We start from the raw sequence: 19442 nt of genomic DNA, 5'->3' as shown, positions 1-19442 counted from the left end.
TCAGGGCACATGCCCGGGTTGCGGGCTCGATCCCCAGTCGGGGGCGTGCAGGAGGCAGCCGATCAATGACTCTCTCATCACTGATGTTTCTATCTCTCTCTCTCCCTCTCCTTTCCTCTCTCTGAAATCAATATATATTTAAAAAAATAAAAATAAAAATAAAGCAAAAGAATGTACTTCTTTATGTATATGTGTGTTACCATTAGACTATAATGCCACAAGAGATGCCACAAGAAAGAGACTTTGTTTTGTATATGCCTGCATCTCCAGGCCTAGAACAGTGCCTGCCACATAGTAGGCATTCAATAAATATTTGTTAAATAAATGTATTGTAAAGAAAATGATCTGGAAGGACGCATATCAAGCAGAAAATAGTGGTGTCTTAGAGGAGGGACTAGAATGTAGGGATGGTAGACAAGGATTTTACCTGTATTTGAATATTTTTTACAAGGAAAATGTCTTCATGTATTACTTGTGTAATTAAACAATATAAACAGAAAAGAGCTAAATATTAACAGATGATTGGAAAGCCATTAAAATGATGATTTCAAAGACTTTATCATAACAAATACAAGTTAGCTAGCAAATAAAGGGGGAAGTGGATATTATATGAGAGCAAGTGATATTTTGGTGGCACTATTGGCCATTTTGACAAGATAATGAACAGTTAAATTTTTAGTCTCTTTTCTTTAATGTCAGTAGGCACCTTCACCCCATTCCTAATAAGTCTCAGTGCAAGGCTCAGAAATGCTCATTGTGCCATATTTTGATGTGGGCATCAACATATCCTGTTTTAATTTAAGCAGAGAAAACAAGGAAAAAAAGTGGAAAAGAGAAAGATTAATTTGGATTGCAAGTCGCTTGAATTGTTGGAGGGTGCGGTTAGAGGGGGAGGTGTGGAGAGGTTATGTTGGGTGGGGGTCCTGGGCAGACCCCCCTTCTCTCTCTTTCCTTTTCAGCTTGTTCCTTCTACTTGTCTCCCAACTCCCGCCCTCGCTCCTCCCCCCTCCACTGAGGTTAACACCTGAAAACACAAAGATGATTGAACACTGTTGTGCCCCCAAAGCTTGAAGTCTGTTGGGGCAGGTAGGCTGCAGTGACCTTTGCGGCAGACTCAAGCCCGTGCCCTTGCTAACCATCCCTGAGAGCCCTGGCCCTTCCCTTCTCCATGTTTCTGAATTCCTAGGAGTCTGCTTTCCATTTTGCTATTTAGCCCTCCACAATTCTAATCTGTCTTCTGTTGTATGTGGTTTATGTGTGTTCGTTTTATCTCGTAGAGTTTATTATAAACTCCTTGAGGGCTGGGGCTACTTTTCTGTGACCTTTTTGTTCAGCCAGGTTGTTGGCCGAACAAAAGGACTTTCTGAACTTTCACGAATTCCTCTGAACAGCCATGCTCATTGCCAGGCTGACAAATAGTAGCAGATGAGTAAGGATGATTTCCAGGAGCTGTGGCACGCTTGCAGAAACATAGTGTGCAGCTTTGTCAGCTGGAGTGTGTGTGTAATTTTAGAGCACTCAGCAATGATACTTGCTTTTAATCAGAAGTCACAGCAGAACAGTTGGTTCTGAGGAGAAACACCTCCCTCTCCAGAGTAACTGATTAAACTGTATCTACAAGTGTAATGCATGGTCCTTATCACCACAGCAGTGGAGATAGAAGTGTTATCTGAGAAGGGAGTTTAGCTTTCTTAATATTCATCATATTACCTGAACATTTATCTAGTCTTGGTATGTGCCAAACACTGTGTTGCTAAGCAGCTTTTCAGAGATTATCTCATTTAATCTTTACAATATCTCTTCGAGAATTATTATTATCCTAATTTTACAGAAAAGGAAATGGAATCAGAAAGTAGCCTTGGCCGGGTAGCTCAGTTGGTTAGAGCATCGTCCCAGTATGCCAAGGTTGTGGGTTTGATCCTGGGTCAGGACACATATAAAAAGCAACCAATGAAATGCATAAATAAGTGTAACAATAAACGTCCATCCCCGGACCTCAAATCAATTAAAAAAAAAAGTTAACTAACTTGCCTGGGGTCACATGGCTAGAAGCGATTGAGCCAGGATTTGAACCTAGGCTCACTAACTCCAGTCCATGCTCTTAACTATTGCTTGTATTTCCCCAAACATTGAGGGACTTTGTATAAAAATGTCATCAAAACAGATGAAACCAGAAATATAGTCTGTATGGTGGTCTCCCACTAGTTATAGCGGTACTACTTTAAAGTATTGAACATTTCTTCTGTGTGAAAGCATCAATTTCATTCAATCAGTCAATCAGTTGATGGTGCTGGGTGTCATGGAGCAGGAAAGAAACTTTGTTCCTACTTTGAAGAAAGGGCAGAATTGGAGACTTTGGTTCTCTGCTTTGTGTATGCCTGTGTGTGTAATTTACATATATTTGTAAATTATGAGGCTGGATTTTCCAAGGCTGTTTGGGATTCAATGCAAAATTTCACTGAGCCCGGCCGGGTGTGGCTCAGCAGTTAAGCGTCGACCTAGGATCCAGGCGATCAGGGTTCGATTCCCGGTCAGGGTACATGCCCCGGTTGTGGGCTGCAGCCGATCAATGACTCTCTCATCATTAATGTTTCTAGCTCTCTCTCTCCCTCTCCTTTCCTCTCTCTGAAATCAATAAAGATATATTTAAAAAAAAAAAATTTCACTGATACATGTTTGTTGAATTCTGTGTTTCTTTTCATGTGTTTGCTCAATAAAAACAATTTGTTAAACATGAAACTAAATGCAGTTTTATTTGATACTTTTATCAATTTTTAATATGAATTCATTAATTGAAATAATCTAGTAGAACATGTGATTCAATTTTTGGTTTGGATAATATAGTCTGAGGACTTGTTTGTTCAAAAGATCACGGGGATGTAAAGTGCAGCATAGGGAATACAGTCAATATTATTGTAATAACTATGTATGGTACCAGGTGGGTACTAGAATTATTGGGGGAATCATTTCATAAATTATATAATTGTCTAACCACTATGCTGTACACCTGAAACTAATATAAAATAATATTGAATGTCAACTGTAACTGAAAAATAAAAAGAGGAAACTCCCTCAAAATTTGTTTAAAAGATATTTATTTGAAAGGCCACTATATGCCAGAGGTCATAGTGAGCAAAATAGATGTAGTCTCTACCCACTTGTGGCAGGAAGTCTAGTTGGGAAACTTCACATGAAACAAATGATCACACAAACAACTATATACTTATAAATTGTGATAAGACCTATAAAGGGAGAATACAGAGTGCTATGTGAAAGTTTAGTAGGGGAACTGATTTATACAGTGGGGGCTATGGAAGGCATCTGAACCAGTGACATTTAAGCTGAAATCTGAAAGATAATTAAGTGAAAATTGGGCCAGCCAGAACAAGCAACACGTGCAAAGCCTCTGAGGCAGGGTAGAGTTTGTTGAGAAACTGAAGCTTGTGGGTAGAACTTAGTGAAAGACGAGAGAGCGGGAGAACCTCAGGTGAAAGGATGTCAGAAGGATCAATAGGAAAAATATCCAGCATAGAAAAAGAATACAGAAAAAAAAATGCATTAAGTTTATAATGTTCTCATGTCTGTTGCTTCAGTTAATTTTCCTCAGAAGCCCGGGAGGCAGGGAGGGCGAGCATAATTACAGTTATTTCTACCATTGAGGATTAAAGCTCAGCCAGCAACAGTTATGCAGGTTTTGGCTCCATGACTCAGACTAGAGAGGCAAACTCTGCGGGTTCTCTGGGAAGTCAAAAGGGAGAGGGTGGAATGAAGCATAAATAACCTACCGTTACGCTGTGTGACCCTCCGAAGAAAGCAGGCTGTGAGCTAAATTTAATAGTAATTTAACCGTAAGTACTTCTCGGTTGCCACTTTGTCCCTGTCCTTCTAGGTATCTCTCTCTCTCTCTGCGTAGACAGAAAACGAAATCATGCATTTTGGAGACTTTTAAATTCGGCAGTTTTGTAATTCTGAGATTTACACAGCAGAACAGATTTGAGTGCAGGATACCGATATCTAACTTGAACCTAAAAATCAGCGGAATCCGAAAGGCTCATCAGAACGAGAAACTACAACTCCCGGCAGGCCTGGAGGCTGGGTCTCCGCCCCGCCCGACGCCGCTCCGTTCCGCCAGGGCAGGAGGCGACCAATGACGGTTAGTTATTTGAATAGACCAATAATATAATGCCTTTGCCCTCGTTTAGAAGGGGCGGTCAAGTTATCCAATCGTATGGAAGAGGGGGAAACACCGTAGCCAATCCAAAGGCGCGGGGGCGTGCCCTCGCGTGGGGGCGGTGAAAGGAGTTTGCTGACTAAGATGGCGACGGAGGCGCAGAGCGAAGGGGAGGTGCCAGCTCGCGAGTCCGGTCGGAGGTGAGCCCAGTTCTTGGTCCAGCTGCCTAGGAAACGAGGCCGTGGGCTGGTCGTACTGACTGACGCCTTTCCTTTGGGTCATGGTGACTCATCGGGGCCTGGCTCTGTGGTTTCTTTCCACGATGTTTGGTACCCTGCTGGGGCTGAGGCGCGGTGGTCCCGCCCGGCGCTGGTCTTTAATCGGGCCCTCGCTTGGCTCTGCTGATGCCCGTGGGAGGTCCACTCGCGGCTTTGGCTGTAAACCGACCAGTTGGTGGTGGCAGCGCTCCCTGCCTTTACGCTGATACTCATCTTGATGGTCAGGAAACTCTAGCCCAGAGCTGTTAAGCGAATTCCCCAGCGTCACACAGCGTAGGTAGAGAGCTGTCAGGACCTTTTGCTAGGCTCTCAGTCAGTGTATGTGGCTAAGTCAGAGCCAGGATTTGAGTGTCAGTTAGAAATGGGTTTGAGTCCTTGGGCCAATTAAAAAAAAAAAATTATTGGGGTAAGAACACTTAACAAGGGATCTACCCACTTAGCAAATTATTAAGTGTACAATACAGTATTGTTGAAGTGGGTACAGTGTTGTATAGCTAATCTCAAGAGCTTATTCGTCTTGCTTAACTAAAACTTTATGCCTGTTAGTAACTCCCCTTTTCGCAATCCTTCCGTTCCTTGGCAACCACCATTCCACTATTTAATTCTGTGACTTTGACTATTTTAGATACCTTATATAAATAGTATTATGCAGTATTCCTCTATCTGTAATTGGCTCATTTATGGTGTCACATATGTAGAATTTTCTTCTTTGTAAAATCAGAGCCAGGCGGAGAGGTGGCTCAGCGGTTGAGGATGGAGCTGTGATCCAGACCTATGACCTATGATCCGGGAGATTGCAGTTCGATTCCCCGTCAGGGCAGATGCCCTGGTTGCCTGCTGATCCCCAGCAGGGGGCGTACAGGAGGCAGCCGATCAATGACTCTCTCATCGTTGATGTTTTTTCTCTCTTTCCCTCTCCCTTTCTCTCTCTGAAATCAATGGGGAAAAAAAAAAAAAAAGCCGAGTAATACTCCATTCTATGTATATACTACATTTTGCTTATCCATTCATCTGTCCATGGACATTTAGGCTGTTTCCACATCTTGGCTATTGTTAGTTGTGCCTCCGTGAGCATGGGAGTGCTAATATCTCTGCAAGATTCCAATTTTAATACTTTTGGGTAAATACCCAGAAGTGAGGTTGCTGGAACATATGTTAGTGCTATTTTCAAGTTTTTGAGGAACCTCCATACTATTTCCCTGCGTCATTTTTCATTCTTACCAACAGTGTACAAAAGTTCCAATTTCGCCACATCCACACCAACACTCGTCTTTTTTTTCTTTTTTTATAATAGTCATCTTAATAGGTGTGAAGTGATACTGTGACCAGGAACAAGGCACGGATACCCACTCCTGCCGCTTCTATTCAGCATTGTACTGGAAGTCCTAGCCAGAGAATTGGGCAAGAAAAAAGTCATTTAAATTGGAAAGGAATAAGTAAAATCGTTCCAGTTTGCAGATATGTTCTTTCTTACATATAGGAAATCCCCCAAACTAACAAAAAACCTGTAAGAACTAATAAACAGATTTAGTAAAGTTGCAGTATGCAAATCAACATACAAAAATCAGTTGCATTTCTATATAAACAATGAACTATCTGAAAAGGAAATTGGGAAAATAATCTCATTTACAAAAGGAATACTCAGGCCAATTTTTAAAAAAAATATATATTGATTTCAGAGAGGAAGGGAGAGGGAGAGAGAGAGAGATAAAAACATCAGTGATGAGAGAGTCATTGATCAGCTCCCTCCTGCACCTTCCCTGCTGGGGATGGAGCCCACAACCTGGGCATGTGCCCTGACCAGGAATCGAACCTCGATCTCCTGGATCATAGGTTTATGCTCAACCGCCTGCCAGGCTCAGGCCAATTTTTAAACCTCTCTCAGCTTCAGTTTTTTTCATCTGTAAATGGAAGTAATAGTGTCTATTCCAGAAAATTTCAGGATTAAATTAAACAATTCTTTTAAAGCTTTCAGCACTGAGCCTCGTAAGTAACCAAACCAATCAATACTTGATAGATTTTCTGTTTTCTAGAACAACTAAAGAACAGATTAGAAGGATCTGGAGTTTAGGAAATCATTACTATCATTACTTTATTTCTACAGAGCGTTCTCTCCTATGCAAGCACACTGAAACTGAGCATTTCTGAGGAAGAATTTCCAGCTGGTCTTGTCCCAGCCTTCAGTACAGAAGTGCAGCCACACTAGGCCTAACTATATAGTACATGTCTGCAACAATATAACATTTTTTTAAAGTTTTCTGTTCCCATAACAAGATGATATGGAAAGATGACTCTAATAACAGTTCTGTGACACCCAAAAGGATAAAAATTAACAAGTAAATATATGTAAATAAATTTGTGTTATTGATACTCTGGGGAAGAGTAATTAATTAGTCTTTTTGTCATTCCACAGGGCAAAATCTCAAAATGTTTAGGTTAAGAGATAAGCATTCAAGAATTCTTTCATCTCTAAATAATTTTCTAATTTAATTCAGATCAAGTTACTCTTCTCTGAAATTAATTCACGTTGAGATTGAATATAATGGCCAAATATATTTTTGCAGACTATTGAAATGTAAATTAAAGATAAGAAGTCCATAATACAAAACCTTGGACAGCTACTCATAAGGGTAGGCCTTAGGATGTAAATGTTTCAAAATTTTTGTCTAAGCAGTTGGATATTGTTCCCTGAAATCTTATGGTAAATAAGATGGTAAATCTTATAAACTTTGAACTTTGTTATAAAAATAACAAAACACAAAACCCTGCCAGCCATGGGGTCTGTTTTATCCTTTCTCTTTATGTGCAACTTTCACGATACCAGTTTAAATTTGATATGTAGAAAAGGAAAGAATAATAATAGCCTCCTGCTTAATTAAAGCCATGTTTCAGAGCCATGCTTCAGATGGTTGAAAAGCAGTAAGAGAGTGCATACTTCTCTCAGGGTCGTAAGTTAGGTTTAGACAACTTTCAACATAGCTCATATTTTGATAGATTTGCCAAGGTTGTGGTTCTAGAACAAATCAAGTCAAGCAATTCATTAAGGAAGAAACTTTAGTTTTGTGGGTATGCAATTTTAGTAGTAGTCATCTGCAGGATACCATTTTTTTCCCCTTGGATTTTGCAGATTCATGGCCTCAACATGCCTCAAAAGCACATGCATTTCATTTTTCTGTAATTGATTTTTTAGCTGTGGGTTCTGTTTCCAGTTCTTTCACTAAGCATATCACCTTTCATGTAGGAGTCCATCTAGTGGTAAAAATAATCATTGCAGACTATAGTAGGTTATAAAAATTACCTTTTTTGAGGAGTAGGTCTTGCCTTTATCACTCTTAGGGGTAGTTGCCTAGTAATATGCATTTATTATTTTTATTTTTTAATTTTTTTTTTTTATAGAGAGAGGAAAGGAGAGGAAGAGAGAGAAATATCGACGTGAGAGAGAAACGTCGATCAGCTGCTCCTGCACATCCCTGGATGTTTTTTCTCCCATAGGTGTTTAAGTGTCCCATTTAGTGAAATGGGACCTTTTCACCATTTCACCATTTCACCAACCTTTTCACCATTTAGTGAAAAGGTTATCCATTCCCCACTGATTGGCAGTACCACTTTTATCCTGAATCCAGTAAAGAAAGTAGAAAAAAGGAAGTAAAAAAGATAAGAGCAGAAATTAATGCAATAACAAATGTAATAGAGGGATGCAACAAAACCTTGACAAAGTTAATAAAGTTGGTAAACCTCTAACAAGGTTCGTACATTAAAAATGAGAAATCATAAATTCCAGTATCAGGAACAAAGAGGAAGACATCACTGTGGAACCAAACACATTATAAAGTTCCTAAGAGGATATTATAAACAAGCTTATGCTAATAAAGTTTGAAAATTTATGTAAAATAGATAAATTCCTAGAAATACACAACTTACCAAAATTAAGACAAGAAATAGAAAATTTGACTAGTCCTACAACACAAAATATACTGAATATACAACTAAAAACCTTCTCACAAAGAAAACTCTAGGTCCAGATGGCTTCATTAGCCAATTCGATCAAACATTTAAAGAAGAAATAACAATCTCACATGCACTTTTTCAGAAAATACAAAAATATGACACATCCCCCAATTAACTTTATAAGGCCAGCACAACCTTGATACAAAATCTATTGAAGGCAATACAAGAAAGGACAATTCCATGACAATCTCACTATGAATGTATAGAAAGAAACCTAAAGAAACGATTAGCAAACTAAAATCAGCAATATATAAAACGATAATACATCATAACAACATTGGGCTTATTCTAGAAATGCAAGGTTGGTTTAACATTGGAAAGTTAATCAGTGTTATTTACCACATTAACAAAATAAAGGAGAAAAATAATATGAAAATCAATAGATACAAAAAAATTGATAAATTAAGCACTGACTTATGGTTACGAATAAAGAAATAACCCTATCAAATTAGGAATAAAAAGATATTGCCTGAATCTGAGTCTTTGCCAAAATGATGGATGGGGAAATATACCATTTTCAATTTGCTTTACCCTTATAACTTCCAAAGTTGAGATTCTTTTCATGTTTATTAGTCATTTAGGTCCCCTTTTCTGTGAATTACTTGATAGTATCCTTTAACTAATTTTCTGATGAGTTGAGTGTATTTTAAAAATAATTTTAGGCATATCCATAAATTCTGAATGCTAATCCTTTTAAATGCATGGCAAATGTGTTTTTTTTCCAGTTTTTGGCTTATCTTTTATTACTTTTAAAGTTTTAAATTTATTTATTTATTATGAAAGGATATGTTCACATGAATCAAAAATCCAGGAAGTACAAAAGAGCATACAGTGAAAAGTTCCTCTCCCACTCCTGTTCTTTCATGCAATTCCTCATCTACAGAGGCATTGTGACTTCATTTTTTAAGATCTTTGTTTATAATGTCATTTGTTTATAGAAATTTTAAATTTTAATGTAGTTAAATTATCGGTCTTTTCTTTGTGGATTGTGCTGTTTTTATCTTGTTTAAGAAACCTTTTCTCTGCCTCATTAATTTATTCTTCTATACTGTTTTCTAAACTTTTTTTTTTTTTTAAATATATCTTTATTGACTTCAGAGAGAGGAAAGAAGAGGGAAGGAGAGATAGAAACATTAATGATGAGAGAGTCATTGATCGAGCCCGCAACGTGGGCCTGTGCCCTGACCGGGAATTGAACCCCGATCGCCTGGATCCTAGGTCGACGCTCAACTGCTGAGCCACATCCGGCTGGGCTGTTTTCTAAACTTTTTGAAATTTGGCTTTCCCTATTCAGATCTTTATTCTGTCTGGAATTTATTTTTGGTGTGTATGATGTGAGGTAGGGATCACCTTTCCCTTCCATATTATAAAACAAACAACTTGTCCTTATACTCTTACATTATATGATTGTTTCATCTATTACAACTTTCAGTGTGATGGGAGACTACTGTTGAATTTCATCTATGTGTTGGCAAATATAAGGAACTGGTCCAGTTTTTAATTTCTGTTTTGTTCCTTCTTGTAGATGAATGCGTAGTCCTAATAAGTACTGCCTTTCAGGCCCCATAATGTGCCCTTGTGTCCTGTAACACGCCTGGAATTTGTGTAGGTTGTACTGGGGCAGGGAAAGGAGGGTTTCTTTGTCACAACAAAAAAGGAGAAAGCTTTTTCCCAGTCTCTTCAATTTACCAATGCCTCATCCGAAGCTTTCAGCTCTTATGTAAGAAATTTATTTATTTTTGAACTTGAGTAGACTTAAGAGTTTGTATTAAGATAAGATGCTGCAGAGTAGGAAGTTGTTTTTGCTTAAATATAGTATTTTTTCTTTAGACATAGAAATCTCTTAAATCCTTAGCCATGCTTCTTGATATTCTGTTTTATATTGTGGGATCGTGTATTCTATGGAAAGGAATTAGCAGGCTTTGTGATATGGGGATAATTAAAAAACATAACCCACATTATCTATCTTTTCCATCTCTTACCTTCCATTTTACTTCTGTTTTTAACTGTTTCTCTCTTATCTCTTGTCTTGTCTGATGCTCTACTCAGAAAAAGTGAGGAAGAGGGGGGGAAAAACTAAGTTAAAGAAATTAAAGTGTCACGAAAATGAGTGAATGATCATGGGAAGGAAGGGGAGAAAAAGCGGAAGGGGAAAAAAACCTGAGAATGCTTTTACTTGTGTGTTAGGACTCCCAAGGCATTTTTTTCTTGTATTTCTTGTGAATGGGTAGGGGCAACCTTGAACTTATTTATTCTTTTACCTGTTCTACCTATTTAGGAGGGAGCAGACTTGGGGGAGATGGCCAGATTGAAAGGATTCTGTTGAGAAACAATGTAGTTGGGACTTTGTGCTTCTAGCTCCTCTCTCACTTGTGTATTTTATCCAGTTTAGTGCCTGGGGTCAACTGTAATGTAAGTTTTGGAATCTTAACTGAATCTTGCTCTGGATAGTAGTAAAATAAAGATCTGGAGGCTGTATGTGAGTATGTGTTTCTACTTTAGGAATATAGTGGATGCTATTTATATTCATTTATATGTTAGAACTAATTTGAACTGAAATCTGTTTTTCAAAATTAAAAGGAATGTGAAATCCATAAAACAGTTTAGGATAAAATTGCTTTTGATTTTAATTGGCTTATATTATAATCATTAGCATCTTTAAATTTATACAGGAAAAGTAACTTACCTTAGTGTGTAAAAAGGTTGAGGAGACAAGCATTTTAAGTTCTCTTTCTTTAACGGATTTTTGGCTTGAGAACATATTCATATTTTTAAATTCTTATATTACCATTTTAGAGAAAGAAGGAATTTTGTAGCCACCAACTGAAGATTGGGGCCGTTGATTGAAATTATGTAATAATTTTTCAAGGAAGTAGAGATGAACTCTGAAGTTTACCCTGCCTTGTTTTCATTATACCATTATTAAAAATTATCCATGAAGTATTGACAAAGTGTCATAGATTAGTTACATTTAATATTTAGAGGAGTCATTTCCCTGGAATAGTGCTTTGGTACCTAGGTGCTATGGAGGACTTTTAAGTTGTGATTGTTTTTATTGTGGGAATGTTTGTATGAGTCAGGTGAATTTTGACTTTGCCTGACAGATGTGATTACTTATGCTTTCTGGCTTATGTTCTATCTACTCATCAGTTATATAACAGGTGACTGTTTATATAGTAAGGATTAGAACAAGCCATTAGAGATAATTGGTAATGGATACAAACCAGTGGTGATGGGTCTGCTACAGAGATGGAATAATACAGCTCTTATATGTAACAGATTAAAAGTAAAAAGTACAGTAGTTAGGCATTAGGAAACAAAGAATAGGGAAGGAATTATTTCTGAGAGTCAAAGAGCTTTGCCAGGAGTATAACCCAAGTAATTTAGGAGTGGAAAACCAGCTAAAATCAGGGGTCAGCAGAACTTTTTAAAAAATTGATTCTAGAGAGAGGATGGGGGAGAGAGAGTGAGTGACTGAGAGACATCAATGTGAGAGAAATATCTATTGGTTGCCTCCCTCACTCGCCCTGACCGGGTATCAAACCTGCAGCCTGGGTATGTGCCCTCACCAGGAATTGAACCCTCCACCTTTTGGAGTATGGGATGACGCTCCAGCCAACTGAGCAACACTCGCCAGGGCTTGCTGAGTATTACTCAGTGATAGAAGAGTGAAATTACCCTAGCTGGTTTGGCTCAGTGGACTGAAGGGTCTCAGGTTCGATTCTGGCCAAGGGCATGTACCTTGGTTGCAGGCTCAATCCCTGGCCTGGTCAGGGTGTGTGCGGGAGGCAACCAATTGATGTGTCTCTCTCACATGGATGCTTCTCTTTCCCTCTCCCTTCCACTGGATCTGAAAAGCAATGGAAAAAAAAAATCACAGACTTTTTCAAGTGTGTGAGGAAAGGTTGGACTTAGATGGTCCAGATGCATCCAGAATTGAAGGATTTTCAAATAAAACCTATTTCTGGACCTGGGCAAGGCTGAATTAATATTTATATTTTTATGTACCTGTGCCTTACATTCTAGTGAAGGCTTTTTGGCTATGAGGAACAGAATTCAATAGTGCCTGCCTCAATTAAAGGGGGTTGATTATAAAGAAATATTTGCCTGTGTAGAGACCCAGGAACCAAAGAACCCTATGGGTAATTGTCTTCAAAATGTCTACTACACTATTTAGATTTAGTTTTAGCCCTTCAATAGTATCATGCTCACTGTCACATGCTTTCTCTGGCGTTTGAGACTAGCCTGAATGTGGTGCTGTCAGCAGTTGATCACTGCCTGGGAAATACTGTCTAGTATTGGCTATATTCCTAAGAAGGCCTTAATCTGATGATTACCCGTTGCTGTGTTAGGGGGAACAGCTGCACTTCTGATGTTTTACAAGTATTTAACAGTAGTAATTCAGGGTTTTACTGTTTTAATAAGGAAATGTGCTCTATGTACCTACCAATTCTAATATGTTATTAGATTTGGGAGGCTATAGGATCTGTATCTTCCTACAGTATATGCCTGAAATTAAGAGATAAATTCAAGTCACATAATAGAGGCTTTCTGGTGTCTTTAAATGAAATTTTTAAGTATCTAGGAGGGTATACCTTAAACAGCAGCAAGTCCAAATTGTCTTTTGTGCAGTGAGCAGATTAAGGATAAGGGTTTTCAAAAGATCAATGTGTAGATTAACCACAGAAAGAGTGAATAATTGTGCGGTTAAGAAGGAATGAGAAACGCATGAAATTGAACTCCCTCGACACCCCAGGATTCTTCTGTTTCATTTTTTCCAGTGACGCCATCTGCAATTTTGTTATCTGCAATGATTCTTCCCTTCGAGGTCAGCCCATTATCTTCAATCCTGACTTTTTTGTGGAAAAGCTCCGGCATGAGAAACCTGAGGTGTTCACTGAGTTGGTGGTCAGCAATATCACAAGGCTCATTGATTTACCTGGAACTGAGTTGGCTCAGCTGATGGGAGAAGTGGAACTTAAGTTGCCCGGTGGGGCTGGCCCAGCAACAGGATTCTTCCGGTCCCTAATGTCTCTCAAGCGAAAGGGTAGGAGCTGTGTCTGGGAAGGGTGTACACGTCTCAGTTGCTTTCTGGGCTTCAGTCTTCACATCTGTATGTTCATTGAGGAGTTGCTAATACCGTAAAGCAATTTTGGTCATTTTCCCCCCATTTTTATAAGTAGTAAAACAATAAAAATTATAAAAACAGTATAGATAAACTAAAGCCAAATATACGTCAGTCCCTGAGAGATGACATAATTAGTTTAGGTATTTATCAGGGGTACCTTGATTTTCATGCCCTGTTAATACTGAACTAAAATAATATTTAAAAAAAAACCAAAGTTATACAGCTAGAGGGTACAGTAAAGACAGTTTGAACATTTTTTTTTACTGCCGTTGTTAGTTCTCAAATGCGTGAAATGGCAAATACCTATCACCCCAAAAAAGCCTTCCCAGAAAATAAATTATTGTGCTGCTTTTGATAAGCTATTAAAGAGGTACTATTTTTTAAATTAAATATAAGGAAATCATTAATAACAGATCCGACCCTGTATCAACTCTAGTGGATAATCTGTCATGCTTTGACAATTATGGCTCTAAGTTCTATTATTTGTTTGTTTTTAAATTAAATATCAACAGTTTAGGTATTGTTACTTAAATAAGAAGATGGTCTTTGCCTTCAAGGAACCTACAATCTAATGTTAAACTTGCAGAGTTGACTGAGAGTTGTTTTGATTGCATTTTCTGGTGCATTGCCAGCTCCTAAGATTTTTGTTTACTGACTTTGTGAAAGCATTTGCTGAACTGTAACATGGGAGGCTCTAATGTCTCTCAAGCGAAAGGGTAGGAGCTGTGTCTGGGAAGGGTGTACACATCTGTTGCTTTCTGGGCTTCAGTCTTCACATCTGTATGTTCATTGAGGAGTTGCTAATACCGTAAAGCAATTTTGGTCGGTTTTCAGGGTGCTGATTTTGTACTCTTTGTGGAAAATATAGTCCTGTCCTATCGTATGTTTTTTCTTTTAGAAAAAGGAGTAGTATTTGGATCCCCACTGACGGAGGAAGGCATTGCTCAGATATACCAGCTAATTGAATATCTACACAGAAGTAAGACTTGAAATTTCGTTGTTCTTTGTCAATGAAGAATTGTCAGTTTTCTCTTGAGAGCTAACATCCTTGAGTTAGTAATCAGTGATAATTTCAGGTGGCATGTTTCTGAATACATTCTGTTCCAAATTTCATCTCATTATTGATTTGTTTTTTATTCTCAAAGATGGATGTAAATTAGATAGTGCCTATGAAATCACATCTTCCCCTTGACTCAGAGAGACATTTTTTTCTGGAAAAATACATTGTCCCTAGAGAATCATAACATTTACTCAAGGGAGCATGATTTACCACCAAGGACACTTTCATCTTTAGAATTCTAATGATTAAAATACACTCTTCACTTAATTCCCTTTTTTTTTTTCCAGTAGTCATTCTGCTTATGTCATTGCTCTAAGTGCTTGTCACACTGAGTGTATGTGAAATATGTGGCATCATGTGACCCTTTGATAAATTCAACACAAACATTTATGGCTTATTCTGTGTGGGATACTGTGCTAGGAGCTAGAGTAGAGGTTGCAAACTGGCAGCCTAAGAGCTTGAGGCATCTACATTCATGTTTGGTTCGGTTGGCAAAGGATTAAATTAAAAATAAAATTAGTTATGAGTGTTTTCAAATGGGGAAAGTCTAGGTTTTCCATTTCCTGGGATGATAAGAAGATCTCATCCTTGGACCCTGTTGCCACTTTGACACAATCAGCTAGAGCACGAATATGTGCTCTCCATTTCGCTTTGGTTCCTGTGCTTTCATTTACTGTTGCCTGCCTGGCCCTGTAGGCATTTGAACTTGGTCCCCTCAGTTAGGGAGTTATATGAAGATAAATATGTACGCAAGCTGAGAATATAAACTCTCGGGCTTCTTCCAGATCAAACCAAAACTATGCATCCTGTCTTTTTTATCGCTTGAGCTTTAATCTCAAGCAATAGATTCATTTGGTCTGGGAAACTTTATAGGAGCAACAAACCTCCACAGATGAACTCAGCCCCTTCAGACAGTCTCAGATGGCAAAAGGGGCTTTCAGGGAGATTTGGCTTTTCTAACAACTTATTTTTAGAGCTCATTTCTGTTGTTTAGGTTAAATTCAGTCTCCAGATGTGCTTCAGGACATTGAATGACTCCTGAGGGGACCACCTCTTAGTCTGGGATGTTCAGATTTGTCTCCTCAGGGACTAGTGGGTTCTAAACTACTCTGGAAAAAAAAAGGCAAAAGCCTTCTTCAAGGTCTTTGTAAAGAGGCTTTCAAGTGTAAATAGCCTTTTAGATGACTTCTTTTAATCAGACTTCTCTTTTTGCTTCCTTTCTGCATGTCCTTTGTTTTCTTTCATGCTAAACAGACTTGCGAGTAGAGGGTTTGTTTAGAGTACCAGGGAATAGTGTCCGACAGCAGATTTTAAGGGATGCTCTCAATAATGGAACTGATATCGACTTGGAATCAGGGGAGTTTCACTCAAATGATGTTGCCACATTGCTGAAGATGTTTCTAGGAGAGCTACCTGAGCCCCTGCTGACACATAAACATTTCCACGCACACCTCAAAATTGCTGGTGAGTATAGGAGGGGAGGAGATATAAATACATTTCTTTCAATTTAGTAAAGTCTTTTGGAATTTTCTATTGTGTGTAATCCACAGCAATACTTCTGCCAGGGGGAGAAAAAGAAAAAAAGCAAAAACCAAACAAACCCTTTTGCTTATATTGGTTAAAACTTCATGATATTTCTGGACTTCTCTGGGTATTTGTAAGTATTGGCCAGTTAAGTTTGATTTAATCAAATGTTTTTCTTGCTAAATTAGCTTCTTTGAAGATAAAATCTGGGTTTTATTTTTATTTTTTATTCTTCAGGGATCCTAGCATAGTGCTTTGAATATTTTAGTTCTTAATAAATGTCTTCTTGTACTGGCCAGTGTGCTCAATTGGTTGGGCATCATCCTGTGCACCCAAAGGTTGCAGGTTCGATTCCTGGTTAGGGTGCATGCCTGGGCTGAGGGCTTAATCCCCTATAGGGGGTGTACAAGAGGCAACTGATACATGTTTCACTCTCACATCGATGTTTCTCCTCTCTCCCTGAAAATCAATAAAAAATCTTTAAAAACTAAGTGTATGCTTTTCATTGGATTAATTCACATTCCTCAGATGGTTATAGGTTTGGTACATTTGCTTTGGTTTGAGGCTTTTGCTAAATATTGTTTTGCCTCAATTGAGATCATCTATAGTCTTGGAATTTTTTTTTTTCTTTTCCCCAGGATATTTTAAAATATTGAATTTATTGGGGTGACATTGGTAAATAAAATTATATAGGTTTCAGGTGTACTATTCTGTAATACATCATCTGTATATTGTATTGTGTGTTCACCACCCCAAGAAAGTTTGTTTTTTAAAAATAATTTTATTTGCTTTCTAAATATTAGTCAATACATTCACATAGTTCAAACTCAAAGTGTTCAAAAGAATATGCAGTGAAAAGACTCTGTCCCACCCTTGTTCTGCCGCACCTGGTTTCTCTTCCCGGAGGCAACCAATGCTGTGATTGCTAATGAATCCTTTCAGAGATATTTTATACACTTCCAAATACTTAGATACATTCCCTTTCTTTTTATGTAATGGTAGGATATTATATACATGGTTCTTTTTTTTTTTTAACTTACTATGTCTTGGAGAATGTTCCGTTTTCAGCTCATAAATAGTTTCTCATTCTCCTTTATGCCTGTGTGGTAGGGAATTCATTCTTCAATTGCACAGCTGTTATGCTGCTATAGTTTTCTGCCCTGGAGCATTTTCTCTTGCTTCTAATTTTTTTTTTTTTTTTTTTTTATCTTTACCTGAGGATATGTTTTTAATTGACTTTTAGAGAGAGAGGAGGAGGGGGAGAGAGAGAAACATCGATGCGACAGAGATCTGTTGCCTCCCATACACACCCCAACTGGGGATTGAACCCAAAACCTTTTGGTGTACGGGATGGTGTGCCAACCAACTGAGCCACCCAGCCAGGGCTAATTTTTTTTTTTTTTAATGGAACACTTTACAAATTTGCTTGTCATCCTTGTGCAGGGGCCAAGCTAATATTTGTATTGTTCCAATTTTAGTATATGTGCTGCTCAAGTGAGTACCTCTTCTAATTTTAAGAAAAATAAATAAGATTTTTTTGTTTTGAATAATTTTTACTAGTTAAAGAAAACTAAGCTTGAATTTCTAAAATCGAATAAGATTAGATTTCTTTTTAAGATTTTTAAATTGATTTTTAGACAGATGAAGGGAGAAGGAGAGAGAAACATCGATGTGAGAGCAAAACATCGATTGGCTGCCTCCTATACAACCCCCATCCAGGATCACTCCTGCAGCCTGGGCATGTGCCCTGACTGGGAATCGAACTGGCAACCTTTCCATACACGGGATGATGCCCAACCAACTGAGCCATACTGGCCAGGGCAGATTAGATTTTTTAGAACTATCAGTAATAATCCAGATGATACAAATGAGAAAATATACTAGAATGTTATATAACTTTACAGTTATTTTGGAGAGAAATAAAATCGTTGGATCTTTAGAAAAGATATGGAAAATATTGATAAATTCTTTTTATAAGAATTTTAATACTTTTTGAATACTTTTTCTGTTTGCTTTCCCACTGAGTTAATTTAGTACAGTATTTGAAATTCTCCCCTTCACCACCCCATGATTCACTGTTCTTTGAAGCCATATTGAGGTGTGGCTCAGTTTTAGCATTTGATATGTCTTGCTGATAACTGGAAGGGATTTTTGTTTTCAGTTTCATATTGACAGGGAGCAGTTTCAGGAATATTACCTGTCTTTCCTAAACCTGGAGTTGTTATTGCAGTTCAACAGCTTAAACAACACACTGTAATCATTTTTAGGTCTATATGAATTATACCCAAATAGTTACCTGTGTCTTTTGAAATTCTGATTATCCAGGGTTTTTATTGATAACCTATGTAGTCTGTTAGGGGAGAAACAATGATTCTGACTCTGAGGAGCTGCCTGGATTATTCTGTTATCAGGGCATAATTCACTCTCTTATTTCTTTTAGCAATAAAATATGTGGGTGAGGAAAAGTGAAGGGGGGTGGAATTATTAAAAGTTTTTTGTGTGGACATATTTTAATTTCTCTTGATTGTACACCTAGCAGTAGAACTGCTGGGTCATATGGTAACTCTATGTTTAACATTTTAAGGAACTGCTAAATTATTTTCCAAAGTGGTTGTACCATTTTACATTCTCACCAGCAATGTAGAAGGTTTAATTTTGTTAGCAGTCTTGTGAACACTTGCTGTCAGTCTTTTTGATTATAGCCATATGAATGGGTATGAAGTAGTATCTCATTATGGTTTTGATTTACATTTCCCTGATAGTTAATGATACTGAGTATACAAATGCTTATTGGCTATTTGTATCTTCAAGTCTTTTCCCATTTTTGATTGGGGTTTTCTTTTTATTATTGAATTTCATTGACATTATTTTGTTATTATATTTTGCTATAATCTCTTTTTATGACTGATTATTATTACTTTTTTTCCTTTCTTTCTTTGGTTAGAGTTGAGGGGAGGATAATAGTAGGAATATTTACTTATTTCTTGCTTGTATTTTCTCCTTCCTTTGCAATCGTCTCTTTTGTCCTCAAGATTTGATGCAGTTTGATGATAAAGGGAACAAGACCAATATACCGGATAAGGAGCGGCAAATCGAGGCTCTTCAGTTGCTCTTCCTCATTCTCCCTCCACCCAATCGTAACTTGCTGAAGTTGTTGCTCGATCTCCTGTACCAGACAGCAAAGAAACAAGACAAGAATAAGATGTCTGCCTATAACCTTGCCCTTATGTTTGCACCCCATGTCCTGTGGCCAAAAAATGTGAGTGTTGAGGG

At 37.9% G+C, this 19442-nt stretch overlaps 1 protein-coding gene across 1 annotated transcript in view; it reads left to right on the top strand.

Moving 5' to 3' along the window:
• Positions 1-4281: 4281 nt before the first annotated feature.
• Positions 4282-19442, top strand: part of ARHGAP19 (Rho GTPase activating protein 19) — a 29514-nt gene continuing 14353 nt past the window's right edge. The window contains exons 1-5 of the mRNA XM_081158896.1: positions 4282-4371; positions 13239-13504; positions 14484-14564; positions 15900-16109; positions 19202-19428. Coding sequence (XP_081015022.1) covers positions 4316-4371; positions 13239-13504; positions 14484-14564; positions 15900-16109; positions 19202-19428 — 840 coding nt within the window. The 5' untranslated portion in view covers positions 4282-4315. The remainder of the gene's footprint in view (positions 4372-13238; positions 13505-14483; positions 14565-15899; positions 16110-19201; positions 19429-19442) is intronic.

The sequence above is a fragment of the Miniopterus schreibersii genome (assembly GCF_964146895.1).
Source record: "Miniopterus schreibersii genome assembly, chromosome: 14".
Taxonomy (NCBI): Eukaryota; Metazoa; Chordata; class Mammalia; order Chiroptera; family Miniopteridae; genus Miniopterus; species Miniopterus schreibersii.
This window is presented reverse-complemented; position numbering and strand designations above follow the sequence as displayed.